Below are 21,237 nucleotides of genomic sequence, written 5' to 3' on the forward strand. Positions count from 1 at the left end.
AAACCATTACTTTCCAACTGCTCTGAATTCTGATCGCGTTTTGATGACGTTCTGCAGCCGTGTTCCAAAGCCTCAGCGTGCGGCGTAGTTAGACTATATCGCAAGGGTGTGTTTAATACCTTCTCCCTGAAAACGAACGTCACGTTCTCTCTCTTCTCTGCTCCCCTCTTCCTGCAGACGGGGTGTTTGGAAGGTGCCAGAAGCTTCCAGCGATGGACAGACACCGCTACGAGGTATCGCCGGGAGCTCTGCAGCACCTGATGGCCACCTTGCAGAAGCTGTCACGGACAGGTAGGCGGGCGCGGGCCCCACCGTGTCCCGGGCCTGGGCACACTTGTGGTGGCCGCAAGGCACGGAGAGCTCCGGGGACATCCGGGGGCCTCGCAGGTAGCGAGGATATAGCACAGGACGGCGTTTGCCAGGGTTGCCAGAGAGAGGAGCAGGCTGGGCGCAGGCGGGCTGGCTTCTGGAAGGTTCTGGCGGGAGTCTCCTTCGTGCATTGGACGTGGCCGTGGATTGCTGCTGCGTGTGCGGGAGCACAGCCACATCCGGGCTTTAGGGAGTCCGGCAGGGGTGCGGCGTGGCCGGCGGGCCCAGGCGGCTGTGGGCCTGAGCCCATGCAGCCCAGCGGCCGGTCGGCCTCCAGGCCGTCAGCTGGCCTCCAGATACTGTCATTGTGCAAGTTCCTGTCCCGTGGTTTGGCCGCAGGAGTCGGCTGTAGCCTGTTTACTTCACACGGTCGCCGAGAGGAGAACTAAAAATTACCATAATTTACACATTATACGTGATCATGCGTGTGTGTACTTTTAAATGGAGGGAAGCTGCCTGCGTGATCATCTCGTTCGTCCTGCCGGGGTGGGGGCTACGTCCTGTGCTCCGAGCCTGGACTGAGGCCGACCACACACCTGGTGCCCTGGTGTCGGGGGAGGGTTGGGGTGATGTTCCCGGAGTGAACCTGCAGGTCTCGGGGTCGGCACCTGAGTGGCCCCACTGGGGGCCCAGCCGGAGGGGAGGACCAGGAGAGCCCCTACGTTCTTTCTCCATCGGACCTACAGGGCTTGTCCGTGGCTTCGTAGGGAGGGTCTGTGGCCCCATCAGTTTGGGAAACGGTTCTTGCTGTGTTCCTCCTTCGGAACGGTCACGGTGTTCAGAGCTGCGTGGGGCGCCGGGGAGCTCTGCAGGAAGGAGTTATGCTAGTCCAGGGGCGTCTGGGGGCTCAGCTGGCGAAGCCTCTGCCTTCAGCTCTGGTTGTGGTCCCGGGTCCTGGGGTCGAGCCCCGCATCGGGCCCCCTGCTTGGCGGGGAGCCTGCTTCCCCTCTGCCCTCCCCCTGCTTGTGTTCCCTCTCTCTCTCTCAAATAAAATCTTTTCAAAGACAGAATTAAGTTTCCTCATTCACTCGCAGTCACTTGCGGTGGCACCTTTTTCCCTGGGACACCAGCCGTGCCAGGGTTCAGTCAGGGAAGTGGTGGGACCACGTACATGGTCCTTCGCAGGGACTCGGCTGCGCACAGCTGTGGGAGATGACAGAGCGTCTTGGCCAGGCTGCTGCTCTCGGTCTGGGGCCTGGGTCTGCACGGGGGCCGTGGGGAGGGACTGTGGCTGTGAGGTAAGAGGTCAAGGACAGGGACGGACAGGAGTCCATGACTGTTCTCGTGGCCTTGACCTTGGTGATGAGGTGTCCTGCAGAAGGTGGCCCCTCACCAGGGAGCTGAACGCACAGTCCCCAGAGACTGGGGAGGCTGGGCGGGCTCCGGGGAGCAGGGCAGCTGCCTCGGAGGCAGTGAGTGGGTAGAGGGACAACGATGTGTGCTCTGCCATGTGCCCGTGGCCCTACAGCAGCCACACCACGGGCAGCTCGCAGGACCAGGGTCAGGGGTGCGTTTTTCACTAAGGATTCGCAGCCCAGAGCAGTTTCTTGAAAGGAGAGTCGTTATCTGCAGAGGATGTCATGTGTTTGCTCCAAGATCCCGAGGGTCTGCTCGCCCATCGGGGCCTTTGGGAGGCTGCAGCCGGCATCCGTGGCTGCCACCGACAGCCCTTGGTGTGCAGACGTCCTACCCATACACGTGGCTGGTCGTGACGTCCTGCTCTTTGGGACCAACAGGGTGAGCACGGCGGGTCCCGCTCTGATGGGCGGGGCACAGTGAGGCTCTGGGTGCCCCGGTATTGGGGTCAGTCGTGGTCCGTGTTTGGTAAGCACTGGAGGAGTCCTCATTCCTTGTTCCCTGGCGCACAGTCGGCCTAACAGAGGCTGCAGGTCTGCGTGCGGACGGCCAGGAGAGAGAGTAACTGCGTAAATGGGCTTCTGTGGCCTCTGCAGGGGACCTGCCGCCACCCTCCGCCTTTGTTCCTGGGGCTCTGCTGCGTGAGATGGAAACGGCCAAGTCTGGGGATGGTTTGCCGAGCTATGACTCTGTTTTGGTGATTCAAGCCAGTCGTCAATTCGGTAGATCTCGAACTTTCCTGCTTATGCGGGTCCCTGAGACTCTAGGAGGCTTTCCGCGCAGCCCTGTGGGAGGGGCGCTCTGGGCATCTAATCACTAACCAAGTTCTCCGTAGCCAGAAGCTTCTGATTTCCGCTTCCTGGTAACCATACCCACCTTTTTTGGCTCTGAAGTGCCACGTCTTGGCCGCTGCCGCCCCAGATGCCAGCCTCCCCGCTGTACTTGGTGAGCCCAGGCTGGCGGCCGTGCTCCCTCCGTGGTTTCTGACCTGCCGGGGGCTTCCCCGCCGAGCTCCTTCGGGATCTTGGGGCACTCTGGTGAGCTCAGTCTCACAGTCGTGGGGAAAGACGTGTCGTCTGGACCCTCCTGAGGTCATTAGCGGGTCTCACGTGATGACCCACTCCCGTGTCCCCGCCCCCTAAACCTTCGGACACTTGTCTCTGTGACAGAGCGAGAAGTTCTGGCGTTTCCACCTCATTTCGTGGAGACATCCTCTTCGGGAACCGGGTTATGTCAACCGCTGGTGGCACCATTCATGCTCGTCCCAGCCCTTAGATGTAAAGCGTGGCTGGGAGCATCGGTGCTCAGTGGCTGCATCTGTGTCCAGCCTTGGTCATTTCCTTTCATTCCGGCTTGACCTCGTCTCCTTAAGAAGGGTTCCTGCGCATGTTCCCCAAGTTTCTGTCGATGTAAACTGGCCGGGTCCTGCTATTCCTCGAGGGCGTTGCACTCTCTCTTTCTGTGTCTCCCACCCCGGGGCCTGCTGGGACTTGAGTCCAGAAGCAACTCGAGATGCAGTGAGAGGTGGCGAAGGGGGGGGTCCTAGGGGGTCAGCGGGGCCACGGAGGGCAACCTCCTGCATGGCTGTACATGCTTTTCAGACGGGGTTAATCTCTTCAGCAAGGAAGGTTGTGAAATGTAGGGGTTTGGTGTCCCCTCCCTTCCAGACAACGCGTGAAGGACCCCGCAGAGCTTGGGACCCGGTGGGCGGCGCAGCTCAGTCACACGCGGGCTAGATGGTGGCTCTGGTGTGCCTGCTGGGTGTGGGACACACAGACGGCACTTGGAGGGGGTCCTCCGTAAGGCAAACAAGGTTTTTAATTAATAGGTTTTGTTTTCTAGAGCAGTTTCAGATTCACAGAAAGGCTGAGCAACTGTACCGAGTCAGTGTCTACTCGAGGCGTCACTCCCCGTCTCTGCAGAGATGTCCCCGTCGCTGACCCTCGCGCTGACACGTTCTGTCAGTGAGTTGGTGCTGCCGTGTTACCCTCGAGTGGGGTCTGTCGCTTACGTCAACGTCCGCTTTTGTTTCTAACCCCATGTGTCTGCACAGACGCACGTGGATACAGGTCCCTCTCACGACAGGGTCACACGGAGGAGCTCCACTGCCCTGACAGGCCCCGGTGGCCCCCCTCTTCACCCCTCCCGCAGGCCTCCAGCCCGGTCTTCTCACCGTCCATGGTCCTGCTATCCCCGGAATGTCGTAAAGGCGTCAGACAGCGTACGGCGGCCACTCTCCCTGATGCAGTCAAGGCCCCTCCACGTACCTTTCCGTGGCTTCATAGCTCATTTCTTTTTAGGACCGAACATTCTTCCATGTCTGGGGCGACCCTCCACGTATGCATTCGCCTACTGGATGGCGTCTTGCTTGCTCCCGAGATCCAGCAGTTGTGAGCAAAGCTGCAGCAAACATCTCTGTGACTGTTTCTGAGCAGACGTGTTACTAGCTCCTGTGGGTGAACACAAAGGGTACATTTGTGGTTCAGATGATAAGAGCAGCTTTAATTTCGTAAGAAACCTCCAAACTGTCTTCCAGAGATGGGTGTGGAGGGGCAAGGGGTCACTACCCTCTTTGAGACTCTATTTCTTCTCTAGTAGATGTGGACAGTCTTGGTCACCCGGCCTTGCCCTAGGTCACCCAGTCCTTCCCTAGGTCCCCCGGCCCTGCCCCGTGACATCTGACTTGCCCTAGAACTTCAGCCCGCCCTTTCCCCTGTTCTAAGTTGACCCCCTCTCTCTGGTCCTCTTGGGAGGGGCTCTTGGGAGCCCCCAGCACGTCCCACAGAAGCCGGGAGATGTCTGGTGCGTGTGGGATTCTATCTTGGAGATGGTGGGTCGCTTCTGCTGCTGTTGGCTGTTTGCTGCTCAGTCACTGAGGGCATGTCAAAGTGACGAATTAGCTGGCACTTTTGACGGCAAATTGCATTTCTTTCTGTTAGTGGCTCGGAAGTCACGCCCCAGGGAGGCTGGAGGTGGTAGGAAGTGGGTTTTATCGTCTAGTTTGACAAGAAACTTCCTGGGGGAGAATTGTGCTTTTTCTGAATCACACTGTTCTGAAGGTTTCTGGAAATGATTTTTGGCCATCCCCTCAGGCCCCCTGATGGCTCGTGCCGGCCAGTTACCCACTACTCGGCCTCCAGGCAGCCGAGGCTGGAGCGTCTCCTCTGCTTCCCGCGTCTGCTGGTCAGCGCGCTGGGGGATGCGTGGGCCACCGGGCTTAGGGGTGGACTCGCCTCCAGACTTCCCACGGTCCATGCAAGGATCTGGTTCTTGGGGCTGGGCCTGTTGTCCTTACACAGTCGCGTGCCGGTTCTCCGGGAAGTGATCTGGCCGCAGAACGTGAAGTGTGGGTGTCGGTCTGGCTCCTCGCAAGGAGCTGGGCCCTGCTCTTAGCGGGATGGGGCAGGGGCTGTGGCCGTGTTTGCTCTCAGCCCCGCAGACGGACTCCTGAAGGGGCCTGCCACCCCGCCCCACCCCTCACGCTGAGTCCTGGTCTTTCTTTCAGGGGACCTGGGGGAGAGAGAAACAGAGGAAGAGTTTTCAGGTGGCAGAACAATGACTGTTTTTGACTTTGATGTTGCCCCGTGCTGAGTCCCCTTCTGGGCTGTGTGCCCGCGCGTTCCTGGCTTCGTCTGGGCCCCATCCTGGCTGTGGCCGGACTCTGGAAGGACAAGGGTGGTGGCCCGTTCTCTGGACTGACGTGCACGTCGCAGACCATCAGATCTTCCCGCTGGCTTCTGAGCCTTGAGATTTGCTTTTGCCGCTCCTGCGTTTCTGGTGCGTGTGCTCTTGGAGCTGGGAAGTCCCTGCAGACAAATGGTGTGCAGAGCTGCCCCTCGCTGAGTCCCCAGGCGCCTGCCGGCTTTGGCTGAAGGGCAGCTCTGTGCACCCCAGACAATGGGACACAGGTGTCGTGGCCGCACAGGTCAGCCTTCTAGCTGGGCTCTGCCCTGGGCCTGCATTCCCATCTCCGTCTGCCTCTTGACCCATTACCTCTCCTTCCTGGGGCCACTGGTTTCCTCAGATTGGGAAAACTCAGCCTGCAGCTTGGAAAACGCAGACCCATGGGCCCACTCCAGTGGCTCTGACAAGGGCTGTGGAGCAGGGCCTGGGCGTCTGTGTCTTCAGTAAACGTGGGAGACAACCTGGGCCTGGAGGGGCTGGTCCTCTTTGGCCCTCCGCAGTGTCCCTGCCCTCCTCCCGTAAGTGTGTCCGAGGGCTCCCGCGGCTGGCCCGTGCCCGTGTGTGGGGAGTCCGGGTAGGAATTTGAAGGTGGGTCATTTTGATTCTGGACAGCCTCGCCCGGTGTTTGTCCTACGGCAAGCCTTAGGGTGAATGCATGTGACTGCCACTCACGCCCACTCCCATCAACACATGTACACACCCCCATGCACACATCCGTGTACACACACGTGAGCACAAACTTGGGCACACACGTGCTAGTGCACACACATACCCACACATCTATGTGCACACACACCACCCAGCACACCAGGATGTGCACACTTGGCCACATACGCGTGTGCACAGGTACACACATGCACACGCATGGGCCCGCATCACTTTGGAGTCCCTCATCTGACGCTTGTTTCTAACAGCAGCATGTAATCCGGAACTCTTTCTCTGATTTTTGTCCAATCGGTGCTGTCTATTCTATTTCTCGAATTTTGTTTGGGTGTTTCAGGTTTTTCCCTCTGGTCACGGAAGGCTGGGTACTGAAGAACACCCTGGAGGGTTGGGGAGTTTGTGTCTTACCCTAAGGAAGCAGCCCCTAACCCTGCTGGTTCCCTGGACTTGGTTGTCCTGAAAGGAGATGGTTTTTGGGAAGGGAGCTTGTTCCGAAAATCATCCTACCAGGTAGGCGCACTGGGAGTGGAGTGGGTTGTGTGCATATCTGTGAATGCTGCTGTGGCAGTGTGGCTGCTGGTCTCACTGTCGGCTGCTTCACGGCCATTGGGGAGCCTTCCCCATGAAGAAGGAAAGGAAAATGGGGTTTATTTGTGCAATTTTCTCTTTTGATATAAATATATGCATCAAGGAGAAAAAATATGTTCAGTTCTGTTTACCATTCTTGTGTCCTACAAGAAGAAGTCTTCTCATTGTTCTCTCATGTATTAAATTTTTTAAAAATACATTTCACTTCTTCTGACAAGCCATTAAAATTCAGCATTTAAATGTCACTCGTTGGCACGTAATTTGCTGTCATGAAAACAACTATGGATTTATTTCCTGGCAAGAATCTCCTGTTGTATTGAGCTATATGTCAAAACCAAAAGGGAAAAGGGAAAATTAAAAAAATCTAACACAGTTTTATAATTCCTTAAAAGAGAAGGAAAAGAAATCATCTAATAGTCTGGAATACGGAGACCGCCAGAGTGGTCTCCAGATGCGATGGCCGGGTGAGGGGCCAGCTGCTGGCTCCGCGTTCTGGCACATTATGGCACGTTCTGGGCACGTTCTCGCACGTTCCCACACGTTCTGCCATGTTCTGGCACGTTCTGGCACTTTCTACACGGAGTCGCTTGGTGTAGCTGGTCGGGCTGAGCTTCGACCTGCTTCCTTTTCCTGCTGGGTCGGTCTCTCCGCTCGCAGTCAGCCTCCGCCCACTAAGCGGCCTTCTCTTGTCCGCGACCCGCGCTGCGCCGGGAAGCTGGAGTCGTTCCGCCTTTCTGAGGTCCCGCGGAGGCCCAGCCCCGAGGTGCAGGCGGACGCACGCTGTGGGGTGGAGAGAGCGAGCGTGGGCGCGCGGAGCGCGTAGACGGAGTTGAGACTCGTCTTGACAGGGATTTCACGGTGTTCAGTCGGACCCTCCCACGTGGTGGGAGCCCGTGGCGCGGCCTCCGAGAGTGGGCGATGTTGGGGGTGTGGAGAGGCCGCGAGGGGCCCGTGGGACCAGGTGGCCGCTGGAGCACGAGGCCCGGGCGCGGAGAGGACTCGTAGATCAGCAGAAATGAGTCAGGAAAGTGGAAGTTAAAACCGAAAGAGATTACTCCTCTAAGGTAAGAAGGCAAAACTGAAGGAGTCCGACAGTCGCGCGGACCGGCCCGAACCTGGGGCGAGCTGGGCGTTCTCGCACTCAGCGGATGCAGCCGTCTTTGAGGCCGTTTTGGCGACGAAAGTAACTAAGGGAACGTCGAACGTCGCAGCTCTGACTTCCAGGTCCGTCCTCCGGCTTCTCTGGGCTCCGGGCGTCCAAGCTCCGTCGGTAGCAGCTGTCGCCGCCTCTGCGGCCGCGGAAACCAGCGGGAACGACCTCCGCGTGCGGGGGCAGGGCGCGGGCGGCGTTCGCGTCACCGGGGCCGGCGGGCGGGAGGCGCTGCCAGCGTGTCTGCCCCGCGCGTCCAGCAAACACGGCGAGGTCCCGGCGCGCGCGGGCTCGGCGGCCGGGCGGGGGCGGCAGGAGAGCGGGGGCGACAGGGGAGCGGGGGCGGCCGGGTGGGGGCGGCAGGAGAGCAGCGCCGCGGCCGCGGGGGAACCTGCACAGTCCGCGAGGGGGGCGCGGGGCGCGGCGTGAGGACACTGTGTGCTCCGGACCGAGGCGGGGAGAGATGCGGGCGGGAGCGTCCCCGATGCCGCCGTTTGCGTCTCCACGAGGCGCGGGTGGGGGTGGGGCGGGTTCGTTCCCGCGAGCGGAGCACGTCCCGGCCTGTGGGGGACGAGAGGGCTGGGGCCCAGCGGGCCTCACGGAGGAGCGAGGGGCGGACGCGCGGGTAGAGCGCAGCGAAGACAGCGACGGAGCAGGAGGCCACTCGCGGGGGGACCCGTAGCGCAGGCCCGCGGCTGACCAGGGCGGGAGGCGCGGCCGCGGGGCGGGGAAGGAGGCCCGCGGGCAGGCGAGCGCGTGGGCCGCTGCGCGGGAGGAGCGCGGAAGGGCGACCGCGGGGCGTGTGGCGCGCACGGGGGACTCGGGACGGTGCGGGCGGCGCGGACGCGCCTCCTCACGTAACGAGTCACGTGGCTGCGTTTCCAGAGATCGGCTTTGTGCGCGCGGGGCAGGCGGACGTCCCGGCGGGAGTCCCGGCTGTGCACACTCTGGCCCCTGAGCCGCCGCCGCCCACAGGGAAGCAGCCCCCAGCGGGTGAGGCGCCGCCCTCCTCAGCGCTGCAAACGCTGGGTCCGGGGCGCCGGTCGCCTCCCACGCTGGCGTGGCCGCTGCGTGTACGCGGCCGCCCGACTCCGCAACGCCGCGTGGCTCAGCGTTGAGCATCGTCTCCGCTTTGCTAAGAACCTTCCGGAAACGCACTTCCCGCGAGTCCGTGTTTCCGGCAGCACCGGCCGGCGCTCGAGCCCCGCCTCCCGGGGCGGTTCTGGCGGGACGTGGACCGAGTCCCGGATTAAGTGAGACCCTCGCCCGCGACCAGCATTTCCTCCGAAGGGGTAGGAAGGGCGTCCGCGGGGCTGCGGGCTGCGGTGTCCAGCCGCCGGCCTGGCGCCGTCCTCCGCTGCGGAGGCCGCGCTGGCCCTGAGGCGTCCTTCGGGCCCCTTCGAACACGCGGCTCCCGGCACGGTTCGGAGCTGGTTTCCGGACGGTCCCCAGCAGGACGCGCGGGCGAAGAGGAAGCGTGAGCGGCGGCTGCTGCCTGCCGGTCGGTCTGCGAGGAAGACACAACAGCCCGCGGTTAGCGGGGAGCATATGATCGATTCCTAAAGCTTAATTTTTCCTCAGCCCTTCAGGGCTGTGGTACCAGAAGCTGCCGGGTTCGTGCCTGTTCCTCTAGGAGCGCGATTCGGAGAGAGCCCGTCTCCCTGCGAGCCGGAGCTCGCCGTCGCCTCTGGGGGCACAGTGGCTAGGAAAACGCGTCTTCGGTGAAGAGCTCCTGTTCTCTGGGATTTTCCAGGACTTCGGGAACATTGCTCCCGGCCACGCACAAGGGCCCTCCTGCTGCCCCCCTGCCCATGCCTCCTGCTCAGTGTGTGTCCAGGAAGCTGCCAGTCCTCTGTTCTGGCTCCCGAGCTGGCCGCCTGTGTCCCTCGACACCAGAATACCTTCCAACGTAAGCGTGATTATCTCAGCTTTACCCACGTGGCCCGCAGGCCTTGGCATGTCCTCCTACACTTCCCAAGGCTTTTGTCTCTATTCCCCGAAATCTCTTCTCTGCCCCACGGTTCCGTAATAACTCTTTCGTGCTCGCTCGAAAGCCCCGTGTTGCAAACTCAAAGATTCTGCTTCACCCTGGATTTCAAACACAAAATGGACCTTTTTCCTCTTACTTTAGGTAAACAAGACACTTTTCCCAAGACACTAGAAAAAGACAGGGTTCTCTGGTTTTAGGATTATGTGCTTAGGATGGTGGGTGCGGATTTGTTTAGAAATATCAGAAAATGCATCCTAAAGCTTTCTTGGGGGGATGTCTAATTTCTTCTGTTTCACGCTATGAACAAAGACGGAGCCTCTCCTTAGGGCTGTTGGCTTGTTAATGGCGGGGACCCTAGTCACAGGCTCAACCAGACCTTACTCGCAGCTTCTCGGGGAAGAATCCGGACGCCTCCCTAATCAAAGGCTAGAACTACTTCTTAGAACACAGCCCCCCTTAGCCTTATCCACAGAGGGAACCGTCACCCTAGACAGGTTTCTTACAAGAGGGGAGTTTGCACGAGGCCCCAGAATCTGGGTGACGGGGGCTGGGTTTTGATCTGGGAGCGCCCGTGTCACGTTCTCCTCCTAGCAGGGATCAGGGCCGCCTGAGACCTTTAGAGTCCCAAGAGAACTAGGGTTTATCTGGTTTTATATGTTATTGATTCAAAGCCTTTATGGAGAACCACCGCTGTCGGGGCCTCATCTGGGGACACAGCCCTGACGGACACGCTGCCGGATGCAGGTCATTTTGGTGTCCGTGTTCTTCAGGGGCATGTGGTGGAATGAAGGGCCAGCCCTGCCGTGTCAGGGCTCCGTGAGGCCCCTCACTCCCCGGGCCCCCTCCCCAGTCTGGATCTGCTCCTTCCTCTGTCCGATCAGGAGAATTGAAAATCAGGCTTTCGTGGTTGCTGGGAGGACCGTGGGAGGTGGGGCGCAGCGCGGTGCTGTTCTCGCTGTTTCTGGTGCATGTGGCTCTGCCCGACCACCAGGTTCGCGGTGGCCCCGTTCTCAGGGGAAGAGCCTCAGGCACGTTCTCCAGTCTTCCGCCCGGACGCCCCTGCTCAGGTGTGCGAACCACTAGCGGTCCTCGTGCTTCCGAAGCAGACGCGTGTCCGCGCAAGATGGGAGGAGCACGTGTCCTTCCACTCACGTGTGCCGGGCACAGGGCAGCCCTCGGGGGTCGGGCAGGGGCTCCCCACGGGGCGGCCCAGGCGGCGGCTGATCCCGGCTTGCGGCCTGCCCGCTTCCCCTCTCGCCCCCAGGAGAATTCTAGTTCTCTGCTTTGAACTCGGAAGTTAAACCTTCTCTGCAAAGAAACGTCTTCCGTTGCTCAGCGCCTGGGGACGTCTGAGGTTTGATGAGATGGTCCTCCGAAAGAAAGGTTTGTGATTCTTGTCTTGCACAGGTAACGAACCGGCTCGGGGAGTCGAGCGGGTGGAGAAAACCAAGGCCCATCTGGGGTGTCCTTCCGGCTCTCCCTCCGTTGCTGTCCGTGCTCCTTTCATCTCCTGCTTCTCTTTCCATCCGCTCTGTTCTCGCCGAAAACCCTGTTCTTTCTCCCTTTATCTCGATACCGTAATGAAAGGCCTTCAAAGACCGAGTTTCAAAAAACATCCCCCAGGGAGGGCTAATTACATATGTGGAGATGGTTTGTGTGCAAAGACTGGAGTGTTCGGGGCGACGAGATTATCTTGAATTTCCAGGTGGAGGGCAGAAGCTGGGAGGCACCTGCCGCTCCCTCTTGCCCTCTCCTTCCTGTCTCGTGCCCAACCGCTTGTCAGCACGGGGAGGGCCCGTGGGGTCCCTGCTCTACATGGGGCAGGGACAGCGGTGCTCTTAAGCTGTCACTCGGCAAACCGTGGGGTAGTGCGGCCTCCCTGAGCTTGGGCGTCTGCGTGTGGGGCACTCAGCCTCGGGCTGGGTCCCTGTGCCAGAAACGAACCCGTGCGTTTAGGGTTAAGGGTCTGTGGTGTCCAGCTGTGGAACGGCATGTGCATGTTCGTGCAGACAAAGGACCGGACAGCAGAGCCTTACACACGTCTAGCTGTCAGGAGCCACCGGGGAGCAGCCAGGTCACGCCCAGGTTTGCATAGGCGGGTGTGCTCAGCGAGGTCCCGTTGGCCTGGCCGTGTGGCTCGGGATGTGGGTGGCAATGGTTATTGGTCACACTGGTTATTTTTCGGGGCTGTGATTTGACCTTCAGAGCCTCTCTTCAAGAGAGGTCACCCTGGAGGAGGCAAGTGGTTCTTGCATTCAGTTTCCAGGTTTATTTGTGAGAAATGGCGTTCTGGAAGGACACTCCCGTGTCCTGCTGGAATTGTCAGCTGGGGAGATCGGAGGGCAGTTCCCTCCCAAGGGCAGAACCGTCGGGGCGAGGCCTCTGAGTCCGGCACGTGTCTCTCTCCCAGGAACACCCAGGTCATGACGCTGGCCTCCTTTCACTGTGCTGAACCTTTAGGGAAAGCGTGAGAGCGAAACCTGTTCCCCTCACGCAGGTGATTCTCCCTCCATGGGAACCTGTCCTGGGGCCTGCTCTGTGCTGCAGGTCAGAGACTGGGAGGGGACAGAGGGGGAGGGGAGGGGAGGTGACAGCACTTCTTTCAGGCTCCCTCCGCAGTGCACAGCCATGGTGCTCCGGGAACGTGTGTGCCCCTTGTTAGGGCCTGAACGGGATGGGTGGTAGCCGTGGACGGTCCTTTCCCCTTTTCCTCTCAGCGAGGAGAGGACATATGGGTACCAGGAAGGTCATGACTTTGGGAAGAGGATGGAGGAGGGAACATTTTTTTCTTTTTTTCCAATTCGGCTTCAGAGACAGGACATTGGGACAGTTGGGGCTGTTGGAATACTGCACGGGGACAGGGCTGTTTGCCAGGGTGCCTCTGGCTTTGGTGCTGGCCGTCTCCATCACGACAGGTGACCTCAGGGCAGTGGTTTGACCCGTCCAGGGGCCTGCTCTGTTGAGGTGGGACTCGAGACAGCCCATATCACATCCCTGTCACACCCTCCCCTGCACTCCTCTTGCTGGCGTCCTGGGCGATATTTACCAGAACGACCCCCTCAGATAGGGGGTGCATGGTCTGCAGATCCCAGGTGCTCTTGGAGGACAGAGTGCAAGTCCAGCCCAGCTGTGTCTCTTGACCCAGGACACGGTCACTGTGAGGTGGCCCTGTGCAGGGATCGAGGGCTCTGGCTTCTCACTGCTCCGGGCTCTCCCTGCACAGCTGAGGTCCCAGGAGCCCAGTGGGGCCCCGAGGTGGGGAGCGGGGCACTTTCTCAAAACAGAACCCCTCCTCCTTGACACTTTGTCTTTAAAGTGAACAGATCAGATCACCTCGTGCACAGGTGCACCTTCCCCGTCCCCCAGGGCCTGCAGGGGGTTTCGGTTTGGGACCTGAGAGTGTCTTCCTGGGTGCATGTGTACATCCACGAGGAGGAGGGGGCCAGCAGACGGGTCCACATGGAGCTGGGCTTTGATACTCACTTGTGGGGACTCTGGAAGGTTCCCTGTGGCCAGAGGGACCACGGCGATAAGGAGGACAGGTCCTGAGATGGCTGTGTAGTTGCTGCCAGCATGGAAGGGAGCTGCGCCTCAGGGAGGGTCTCCTGGGGCCCGTCAGGGAGGCATTCGAGGGAGCTGTGCCTTCGAGGAACCCGAGGGAAGGCAGAAAGCCCCAGGTGGATCGGGACGAGGGGAGGTGCCTTGGGGACAGGCCATCGGCACCCATTGGACTTCGCCAAGGTGGCAGCAGGTACAGGTGGGAGGGAAACAAGACCAGAAGGCGGTTCTAGGGTTAAAGGGAGGGGACGCTGACAGGCAGGGTGGTGCCTTCTGGAGATGCTGGATTTCACTGAAAACCCAGATTTACTCCTCTCTAGCATCAGATGGACCTGCGCCCTGTGCCCTCTTCTGCACGGAAGGTCCTGTCTCTCAGGGCAGCGTGAGGCTGTCCCCCACCTGCTGAGCCCAGGGCTGTCTTCTCTCCTGGGTGGTCTAGCCTGGAGGCTGTGCACACGGCATGGCTGAGGCCGGGGACCAGCACTGGCAAAGCAGCACCTTGCCTCTCACCAACGAACAAAAATTACTCACAATTACGCGCAATTAGCAATTTTAAATTATTAATGGTGGTGAAAGAATGTGTCTATTCAACAAGTAATTTGTCGTAATTTTTAGTAATTGAAAGTAATTTCTCGCCATTAAACCCTAATTTAGTACATTTTCTGGGTGACGCCCTTATTCATGGGTGCCTCTGATCGACTCTCGCTGCTTTTCCTGGGCACTTTGTTCTGTAAAATTTGCGGGGTGGGGCATCAGGGGAGCAAAAGAGCCCATGTTGGAAACGCAGGGAGAATAAGGAGCTGATCCAGGCCTTCCCCGCAGAGCCCCCTGGGCTTGCTCGGAGTCACAAGCAGGAGCTGGTCTTGTGACATGGCCGGCGTCCAGGGAGGGCATCCGGCCGTGCCCCTGCGCTGGGTCCCTGTAAGCTGGCCAAGGCGGCAGGTGGCCCTCACTGGCCATTGGGCCTGGAGCGGCCCTGGGAGGGGGCGGACAGCGGTGCTGTGGGGAGATCTGATTCTCCTTGGTGACTTCCTCTCTGAGCTTTCCGAAGCCTCTCCCCTGGGGACAGGTGTGTGGGGGTGGGAGGACAGGCAGGGACTCTGGCTGCTCCAGGAGTTAACCTAATCAAGGCGGATTTGCATGTGAAAAGCAGCCTGGAGCCGTCTTTGTCTACCGAGGAGGGATCTCACCCCTGATGAAATCTGTCATCTCTTTTGTCAAGTAGCAAATAAATATTCTGACTAAATTCTTCAGAAATGAAATGACTTGGTATATCTGGGAATGTGCTTTATTCCCCTTGCAAATTAGTCATTTTGACGATGCATGACTTCCTCCGAGGGCTTGGGTAGTCACTGAACTCGAGTGTGGTCCCCGCCTTTCTGTGTGTGTTTTCTGTGGGAACCGCGGATCCCGGCAGACAGAGGTGTCTGTGACGCAGAGACGGAGGGCTGGCCGCGGTTACACACATTTCTGGCTTTCTCAGGGCCGATCCGGCAGCCCCATTGTCTTCGTGGACGGGGTCTGGGCCCTGCCCTCCCAGTGGTGCAGGCCGGTGTGGGCGGAGTCTGGGCCCCTGGTGGTTGGTGTCCCGCGGGATCCCGCCCGTGCTCAGGGCATCTTGCACCATCGTCCTTCTGTTGCCTGATCCGAGGGTCCCGCCTTGCCCTTTGGCCTGGGCTCTCCAAGGCTCAGGCCCACAGCTGCTTTGGTGTCGCAGACCCTGCTGCCTGGGATCCTGCGGGGAGCCTCTACCTTCTCCGATCTCGGATCCTGTTCCAGGCAAACGTGGTCCTGCTTCCTCTGACAACACTAAGAACCTGATCCCCAACACGTGAGAATTTTTAACACATGAATGTAACGCTGTGATACAGAGACAGATGGAGGAAAACCGATAAACCAGCATTTGTGGCATGTCCGTGCCCTGCCCAGGCTCAGCCAAGGGCCAAAGGAGCTGCCTGGAGTCAGATCTCAGGGAACCACAAAACCGAACTCGGGATGGTTCCTCCACAAGCCGCGGGGCCCGGCACCATTTCCGAGTGGCGATAGGTGCTCAGTAGATGATTGGAAGAAGGGGGGACTGTCTTCCAGAGGTTGCCCTTCTGCCCTGAGTCTCCAAAGAGGCCTGGGGCTCTGGAGTGCATACTGCTTTGGGTCTGTTTGTGTCCTTCTGGGCCCCTGCGACGCCCAGAGACAGAACAGCGTGATGCTTCTTTGCTTCCTTCCGCTCGCTAGTCTGATGCCAGGAGCCCTTGCTCGGTTGACTTCTCCGGCTCCGGGCAGTGCTGGAGAGGCTGCAAGGGCACAGGGAAGCTGGGCCTGGGTTTACAGAGCAACTCCGTGTGGGGAGTGACACCAGCAGGCAGGCGCTCCCCTCACGGAGAAGCCGAGGTGCCAGCTCCCTTTCCCGGGCCGTGTGTTAAGGGCAGTTCTGCATGGCAGCCCCGGGGCTCTGGCGAGCTCTGACCTTTTCAGCGTATGTTGATCTGGTCTTTCTGAGCGGATACAGCAGTTGTACCTGCCAACAGCTCTTCGGGCAAAATAGTTAGGAGGATGGGAGGGAAGCAAAGGGCAGTAGGTTCCCTTCTACAAATTTAACCAGAGAACGCAGAGGTCTTAAAGCGTGAAGGTCGCGGACCCCTCTGTGCTCCAAACATGAAAAAGAAGAAAGAAGAGGTAAGTGATCCTCGGAAGAGCTCACGATTCCGTGACCGGCTCCACGAAGGCCACGCGGGCCGTCGGATCTCTCATTTTCCTAGGTCACGTTTACTCACGGCCACGGTGTGCCTGACTCACGTCCTCAGCTTCTCGCAACAGGCCAGTGCTGACAGCGGGCTGAGGGAACATGACCTGATCACAGGGCATCTGTTGGTCGGAACTGTGGCCTGGGCGGGAGCACGTGAAGCCCGCGCGTTGGCTGGCTGTGGCAGGTGCGCAGGAAGCTGGGCAATCTGAGCCGGCACCGCTGGGACGGAGGCGTCCTGGGAGTCCCCTGGTGCGGACAGACGGGCATAGCCGAGCCGTAGAGCTCTGTTGTGTTAGACGCGGCAGTGCTGGGGTGACTTGGGCGCCATAGGGCCCCCACAGCCTGCTGTGGAGGAAGTCCACAGTCTTGGGGAGGCCGATGCTGAACCAGATGTGTGGCTGTTGCAGGGTGACCGGGACCGAAGCCTGGCATTCGTGAGGGAGGTACGACGTTTGTGAATGCCAAGATTTATGAATTAATTCTAAAACCGCATGTAATCCGTTGCATAAAATGGTCAAAACGTGGCTTAAGGAGTTGGAGCGTTTGGGATGATTTGTCGATCCTGTACGGACAGGACTACGAAGTTAATAAAGACACTGAAATGCAGATCACCGCTAAGACAGACTACACAGCTCTGGCCACATCGCTAAGTGGAACGGAGGGAGTGGTCGGCGGCCGTGAGCCGGTGAACGGGGCTGTCCGGCTCGCTCCGCCTGTGAGGGGCGGAGAAGGACGGACGTGCGCTGTGCCTGGCTCCGCCCGCAGCCCTGGGACGCAGGGCAGAAGGCAGGGGGTGAGGAGCAGACAGCAGAGGCGGGTCAGGAAGAGGCACCCTCTCCAGTTGCTTCCCCGTCTGAACCCGCAGGGCTTCTCCTGGGGGTGCTTCCCGACGGGGTGGGGCCAGGGGATCTGTAGGTGATGCTGGTGGGGCGTGGGCTGCAGGGTCCCTCACGGTTCCTGGCCCTGCCGTCCTCCCGGCCGGCCCTCCTGCTTCCCTCTGGCTGGCCCCGTCCCTCCCGCTCCTCATCCATGTGTCCCTCCGCAGGCGCCGTAGGCCGAAGAGCCATTCTCATTCCGTGAAGAAAACCCCACTTAATGGGGCCCCTGTCAAGGGCTCTTGGACCCACGGACCCCTCGATCCTGCACTCGGAGATTTTTACACTTTGTCGTGTTGGCTCGAGTCTAGACTCGGGTTACGCTGGTGGTGGTACCGTGTCCGCTGTTCGAGGGCCTGTGGCGTCCCAGCGGTGGGACCACATGCTGGTGGAGAGTGAGAAGGAACCCAGTGGGAGTGGGGAACCACATCTGGACCTTAGAAGGCACAAATCACGGGTTTTCTGAGCAAAATTGTTCAATGTCTTTGGTAAGCAAAGCCGAAAATCCGTGATTCTGACTCGAGGCCTTTCTCTGCTTGTGACCAAAGTCACTTATAAAATCAGTCCGTGAAGAATTGCACAGTGATCCAGGCTACTGAGCATGGACCGGCCGTTCTCCTTCCTGACCTTGATGCCACAGGGTTTGCAAAACGTGGAGTTTGCTCTTGTGTGAAGATGGCCGTGGCCAGAGAAGTGGCCCCAGAGACGTGGGCAGGCTCATTCCCGTGGCAGTGACGTCCTCAGGGCTCTGGCTGTCCTGACGACGTGCCCGTCCGGCCGGAGCGGCACCTCAGCCCTGAAGCCAGCTCTCTCCAAGCTCCTCAGTCCCCCGCCACCCCACTTGCCTTGGGTTCCTTTATGCTCAGCCAGGCCCCAGCAAATGGTGGAGTCGTTCGGATAATCCGCTCCTAGGGACCAGCTGTGGTGGACCATGTGGACCGCTCCGGGTGTCACGTGGGAACCGCTGCACAGCTGCTGGAGGTGGCTGTGTCAAGCTTCAGGCACGTGAAAAGGTGGACGAGGAGAGACCCGTCCCCAGAGCTCGAGTCGGGGGTGAGGAGGGGTGAGGAGGGGTAGCCGTGGCGGGTGTCGGTATTGGGTCCGACCTTCCACCGCAATCTGTCTGGGGGGACAGTGAGAAGGGGCTTCTGGGGGCCGAGGCTGCGTCGAAGGTTCTCGTTCCCCTCCTGGCCTGTGTCTGGAAGCCAGGTGGGGCTGAGCGGAGCCCGTCGGACGGGAACCCACGAGAGCGTTTGGAAAGAACTTTCTGTGCTTGGGCCGTGACGGTCCACTCGGTGGACGTCCGTGTCGTGACCCGTGAAGAACTTCCCATGACTCGTGGGGCGCGTCATCAGAACGGACTTGCGGGTCCGTCGGTGAGTTCCCGCTGCCTGGGGAAGCTCGTGTGTCTGCAGAGGGGGCCACGCGCCCGGCTTGGCTGTGCCGCAGGGCCCCCCGCCACCCCCCACAGACCGCCCCCCGAGATGGCCGCCAGGAGACCTGGAGGAACCGCAGCCACTCAGGTGTGGGCCACGTCGATCCAGGCTTTTCAGGCTGCATCTCCTCGTCACCGCCCAGCTCTGTTGGTGCCGACCGCGGCTGTCGGGAGCTGGGGGCCAGCCGTGCCGGATGCGGAGGACCAGGCTGAGGCCAGAGTGGGGTCTGTGGCTCCCAGTGCTCGTTCCCAGGCCCGGGCGCTGGTGGCTCAGAGCAGACTCTGCTCCACTCATGGCATAGACAGGACCACCTGCCGGCCGTCGTCTGTGAAGCTGAACTTCTGTCTCTCCACGACGTCCATCCCCCAGGAGCTCTCCAGGACGCTGGGGGGCCTGGACACGTTGGCCCTTCTTCAGCCAATTATGGCCCGAACTTCTGGCGTCATTGCCCTCACCTGACTCCGTTTCCTCCGGCGTTCAGCCCGCCAAGTGGGGGTGCGCCTCCATCAGGAGCACCCACGTCCCCGCAGGGGTGCAGCCGTGACCGTCAGCTCCGGGGAGTCCGGGGGTGGGGCTCTCCTCTCCGCCTCTCGCCCTGGGCCCTCTGCCTCCAGCCTGCGGGGTCTGCCCCAGCAGCACACAGGGCCGGCTGCCGGCGGCTTCCCATCACAGGGCCTTGCAAGACCCCCTCCCATGAGCTGGCCGGCGCCTTCTGCGTTGGCTCCGGCTCACCCTCTCTGTGTCCTGGGAGTTCGGGGCCTCACCCTGCACTCGTTCTCCCGGAGTGGGCTGCCCTGAGACCACTGGTCTCGATCCGGGGCCGGACCGGCCGGGCTGACGGGCCCATCAGAGCACACGCAGGCCCACAGGCCTTGGCTCTGCAGCTCGGGGTCTCTGTCTCACGTTAGAGCAGAGGAGAGGCCACAGCCTCGTCTCAGGGAGGCCCAGGTCCGCTCTCCAAACCTCCTGTTCTCTGAGCTTTCCTGCTCGAGACCTGCGAGCTCACTGTGTCTCTCCAAACGGTGCTTCATCTCTTCCAAGCCGAGAACCTCGAACGCACCACCCAGGGCGCCGGTGTCCAGACTGACTTCTTCTCTGATGTCCCAAGAAAGTGGACGTGGGGTTTCTCGCCTGCACGGCTGCTCTGTCTTGCCGCCGCTTTGTGGGGTTCTCAGGACAGAACGTTCTCTCCTTCTGGCATCCGCTGTCCCCTGCTCTCCCCCCGCATTCCACAGTGCTCTCACAGAGCACCGTCGTGCCGGGCGCGGTGCTGTCAGGGCCATCCTAGAGGAGTGAGTTGACACGTTGGTTGTGTTAAAGCCACAGCTCGTTTTCATCCAAAGATGCCGCTGAGAGAGAGAGAGAGACAAGCAAGTCACAGGCTGGGGGACATGTGGCCACGCACACGTCCCATAAAGGACACAGGTGCTCCCAGCTCAGGAGGAAGGGGCGGATGGCCTAACAGGGATGGGCAGAGGACGGGCATTCGGAGAGGACGTGCGTCTGGCTGATGGGTGCGAGGAAGCGTCCGGTTAGTTACAGAGAAGCACGAGTCAGGTCCGCACGTGATGCTGCCTGGCGCCCCGTGAGCGCCCAGAGCGGGGCTGTGTCTTTGTTCCTCACCGGCCCCCTCCCACCGCTCACACTGTCACCAGGAAGGGCTCACGGAAAACAGCGTGAGCGGGCGCCACCATTAAGGTCCACGTGTAGGACAGCGGCCTCCCGGTCTTTCCCAGCTGCAAGGAGGATTGGGGCGAAAATTCCCCACGTCCAGCCTGTGGGGCCGTTCCTGCCCCCTGCCGGGTGTGGGGCCTGAGGACTGGCCGGCCTGCCTGCTCCGTGAGGACCTGCTGCTCTTGGTGGCTCCCCTTGTTGCCTGTGTCCCTGGGAACAGGCCTTCAGGGCATTGTACCCAGAGAAGCACGGGGCCCGGGTGTGGGGGTGCGGGTGGTCGGGGACGGTGACGATGCCCCTGAGCGCTCCCCGATTCCACGGCTGAACACTGGCAGGCCGCCACCGTGATCTCCCTTGAGGACATCCTGGAGAGGCACAGCATGCACTTGGGAAGAGTGGCGTGTTTCAGGCCTGGCAACGCTGTCTGAAGTCGGGTTGCCGGGCCTCTGCTCAGCCCCGTGCGTCTGCAGGGGCGGCCCCACGCGCTTGGGCCGGCTTGCATCGCTGACCCCCGCAAGCCTCCCTACGCAGCTGTCCCGCTGGGGCCGCAGCTGCTGACCATGGCCTGCTCCCGGGAGAGTCGAGAGTGCGGCACGGTGAAGGTGACACGGACCGCGGCACACGCGTCCCCGGAGGCCGCCGGTGGGTGAGCGTAAGACCCGTGTCGCAGAGCGCCCGGCGAATGTGCACAGGACTGGCCAGTGGGGGCCGCAGTGGGGGCCGCCGGCCAGCTTCCTCGAGGTTCCCGGGGCAGAGCTGGGGCAGGGGCTGGTGTGGAGGCAGGAGGCACCGTTTCTAGCATCGTAGGCACAGCCCATCGTGTAAAGAAACGCTCCAGGTCCTTGCAGTGAGGTGGCCCAAGGAGGACCTCTGCGGAGGCTGGGTTTTGTCTGTAGCCCGTGGTCTGTCCCTGGACCTGAGCCCGGGGGGCGGGTGTGCCCGAAGCTCTTTAGAAGAGGGTTCTAAGTTGGATCTTCTCCGGTTCCACCAGCAGGAGAGAGGTGGAGCCCAGGGCTCAGACCTCGTCCAGAGACGGTCGTCAGGGCCCTCCTCTCGAGCCCCGAGGCGCAGTCCCACGGCCACGGCCCACGGCTCACCGGCTCTGCCATCCTCCACAGGAGGGGCCCCAGGGGTGCGGCTCCCACGTGTGC

The 21,237-nt window shown here is 60.7% G+C and overlaps 1 protein-coding gene across 1 annotated transcript in view; it reads left to right on the top strand.

Annotated features, from left to right (window-relative positions):
• The window catches only part of PTPRN2 (protein tyrosine phosphatase receptor type N2), a 710,237-nt gene that overhangs the window by 180,276 nt on the left and 508,724 nt on the right, over positions 1-21,237 (top strand). The window contains exon 3 of the mRNA XM_032840229.1: positions 178-291. Coding sequence (XP_032696120.1) covers positions 178-291 — 114 coding nt within the window. The remainder of the gene's footprint in view (positions 1-177; positions 292-21,237) is intronic.

The sequence above is a fragment of the Lontra canadensis genome, unplaced genomic scaffold (genome assembly GCF_010015895.1).
Source record: "Lontra canadensis isolate GAN:19392208 unplaced genomic scaffold, GSC_riverotter_1.0 scaffold111, whole genome shotgun sequence".
Classification (NCBI taxonomy): domain Eukaryota; kingdom Metazoa; phylum Chordata; class Mammalia; order Carnivora; family Mustelidae; genus Lontra; species Lontra canadensis.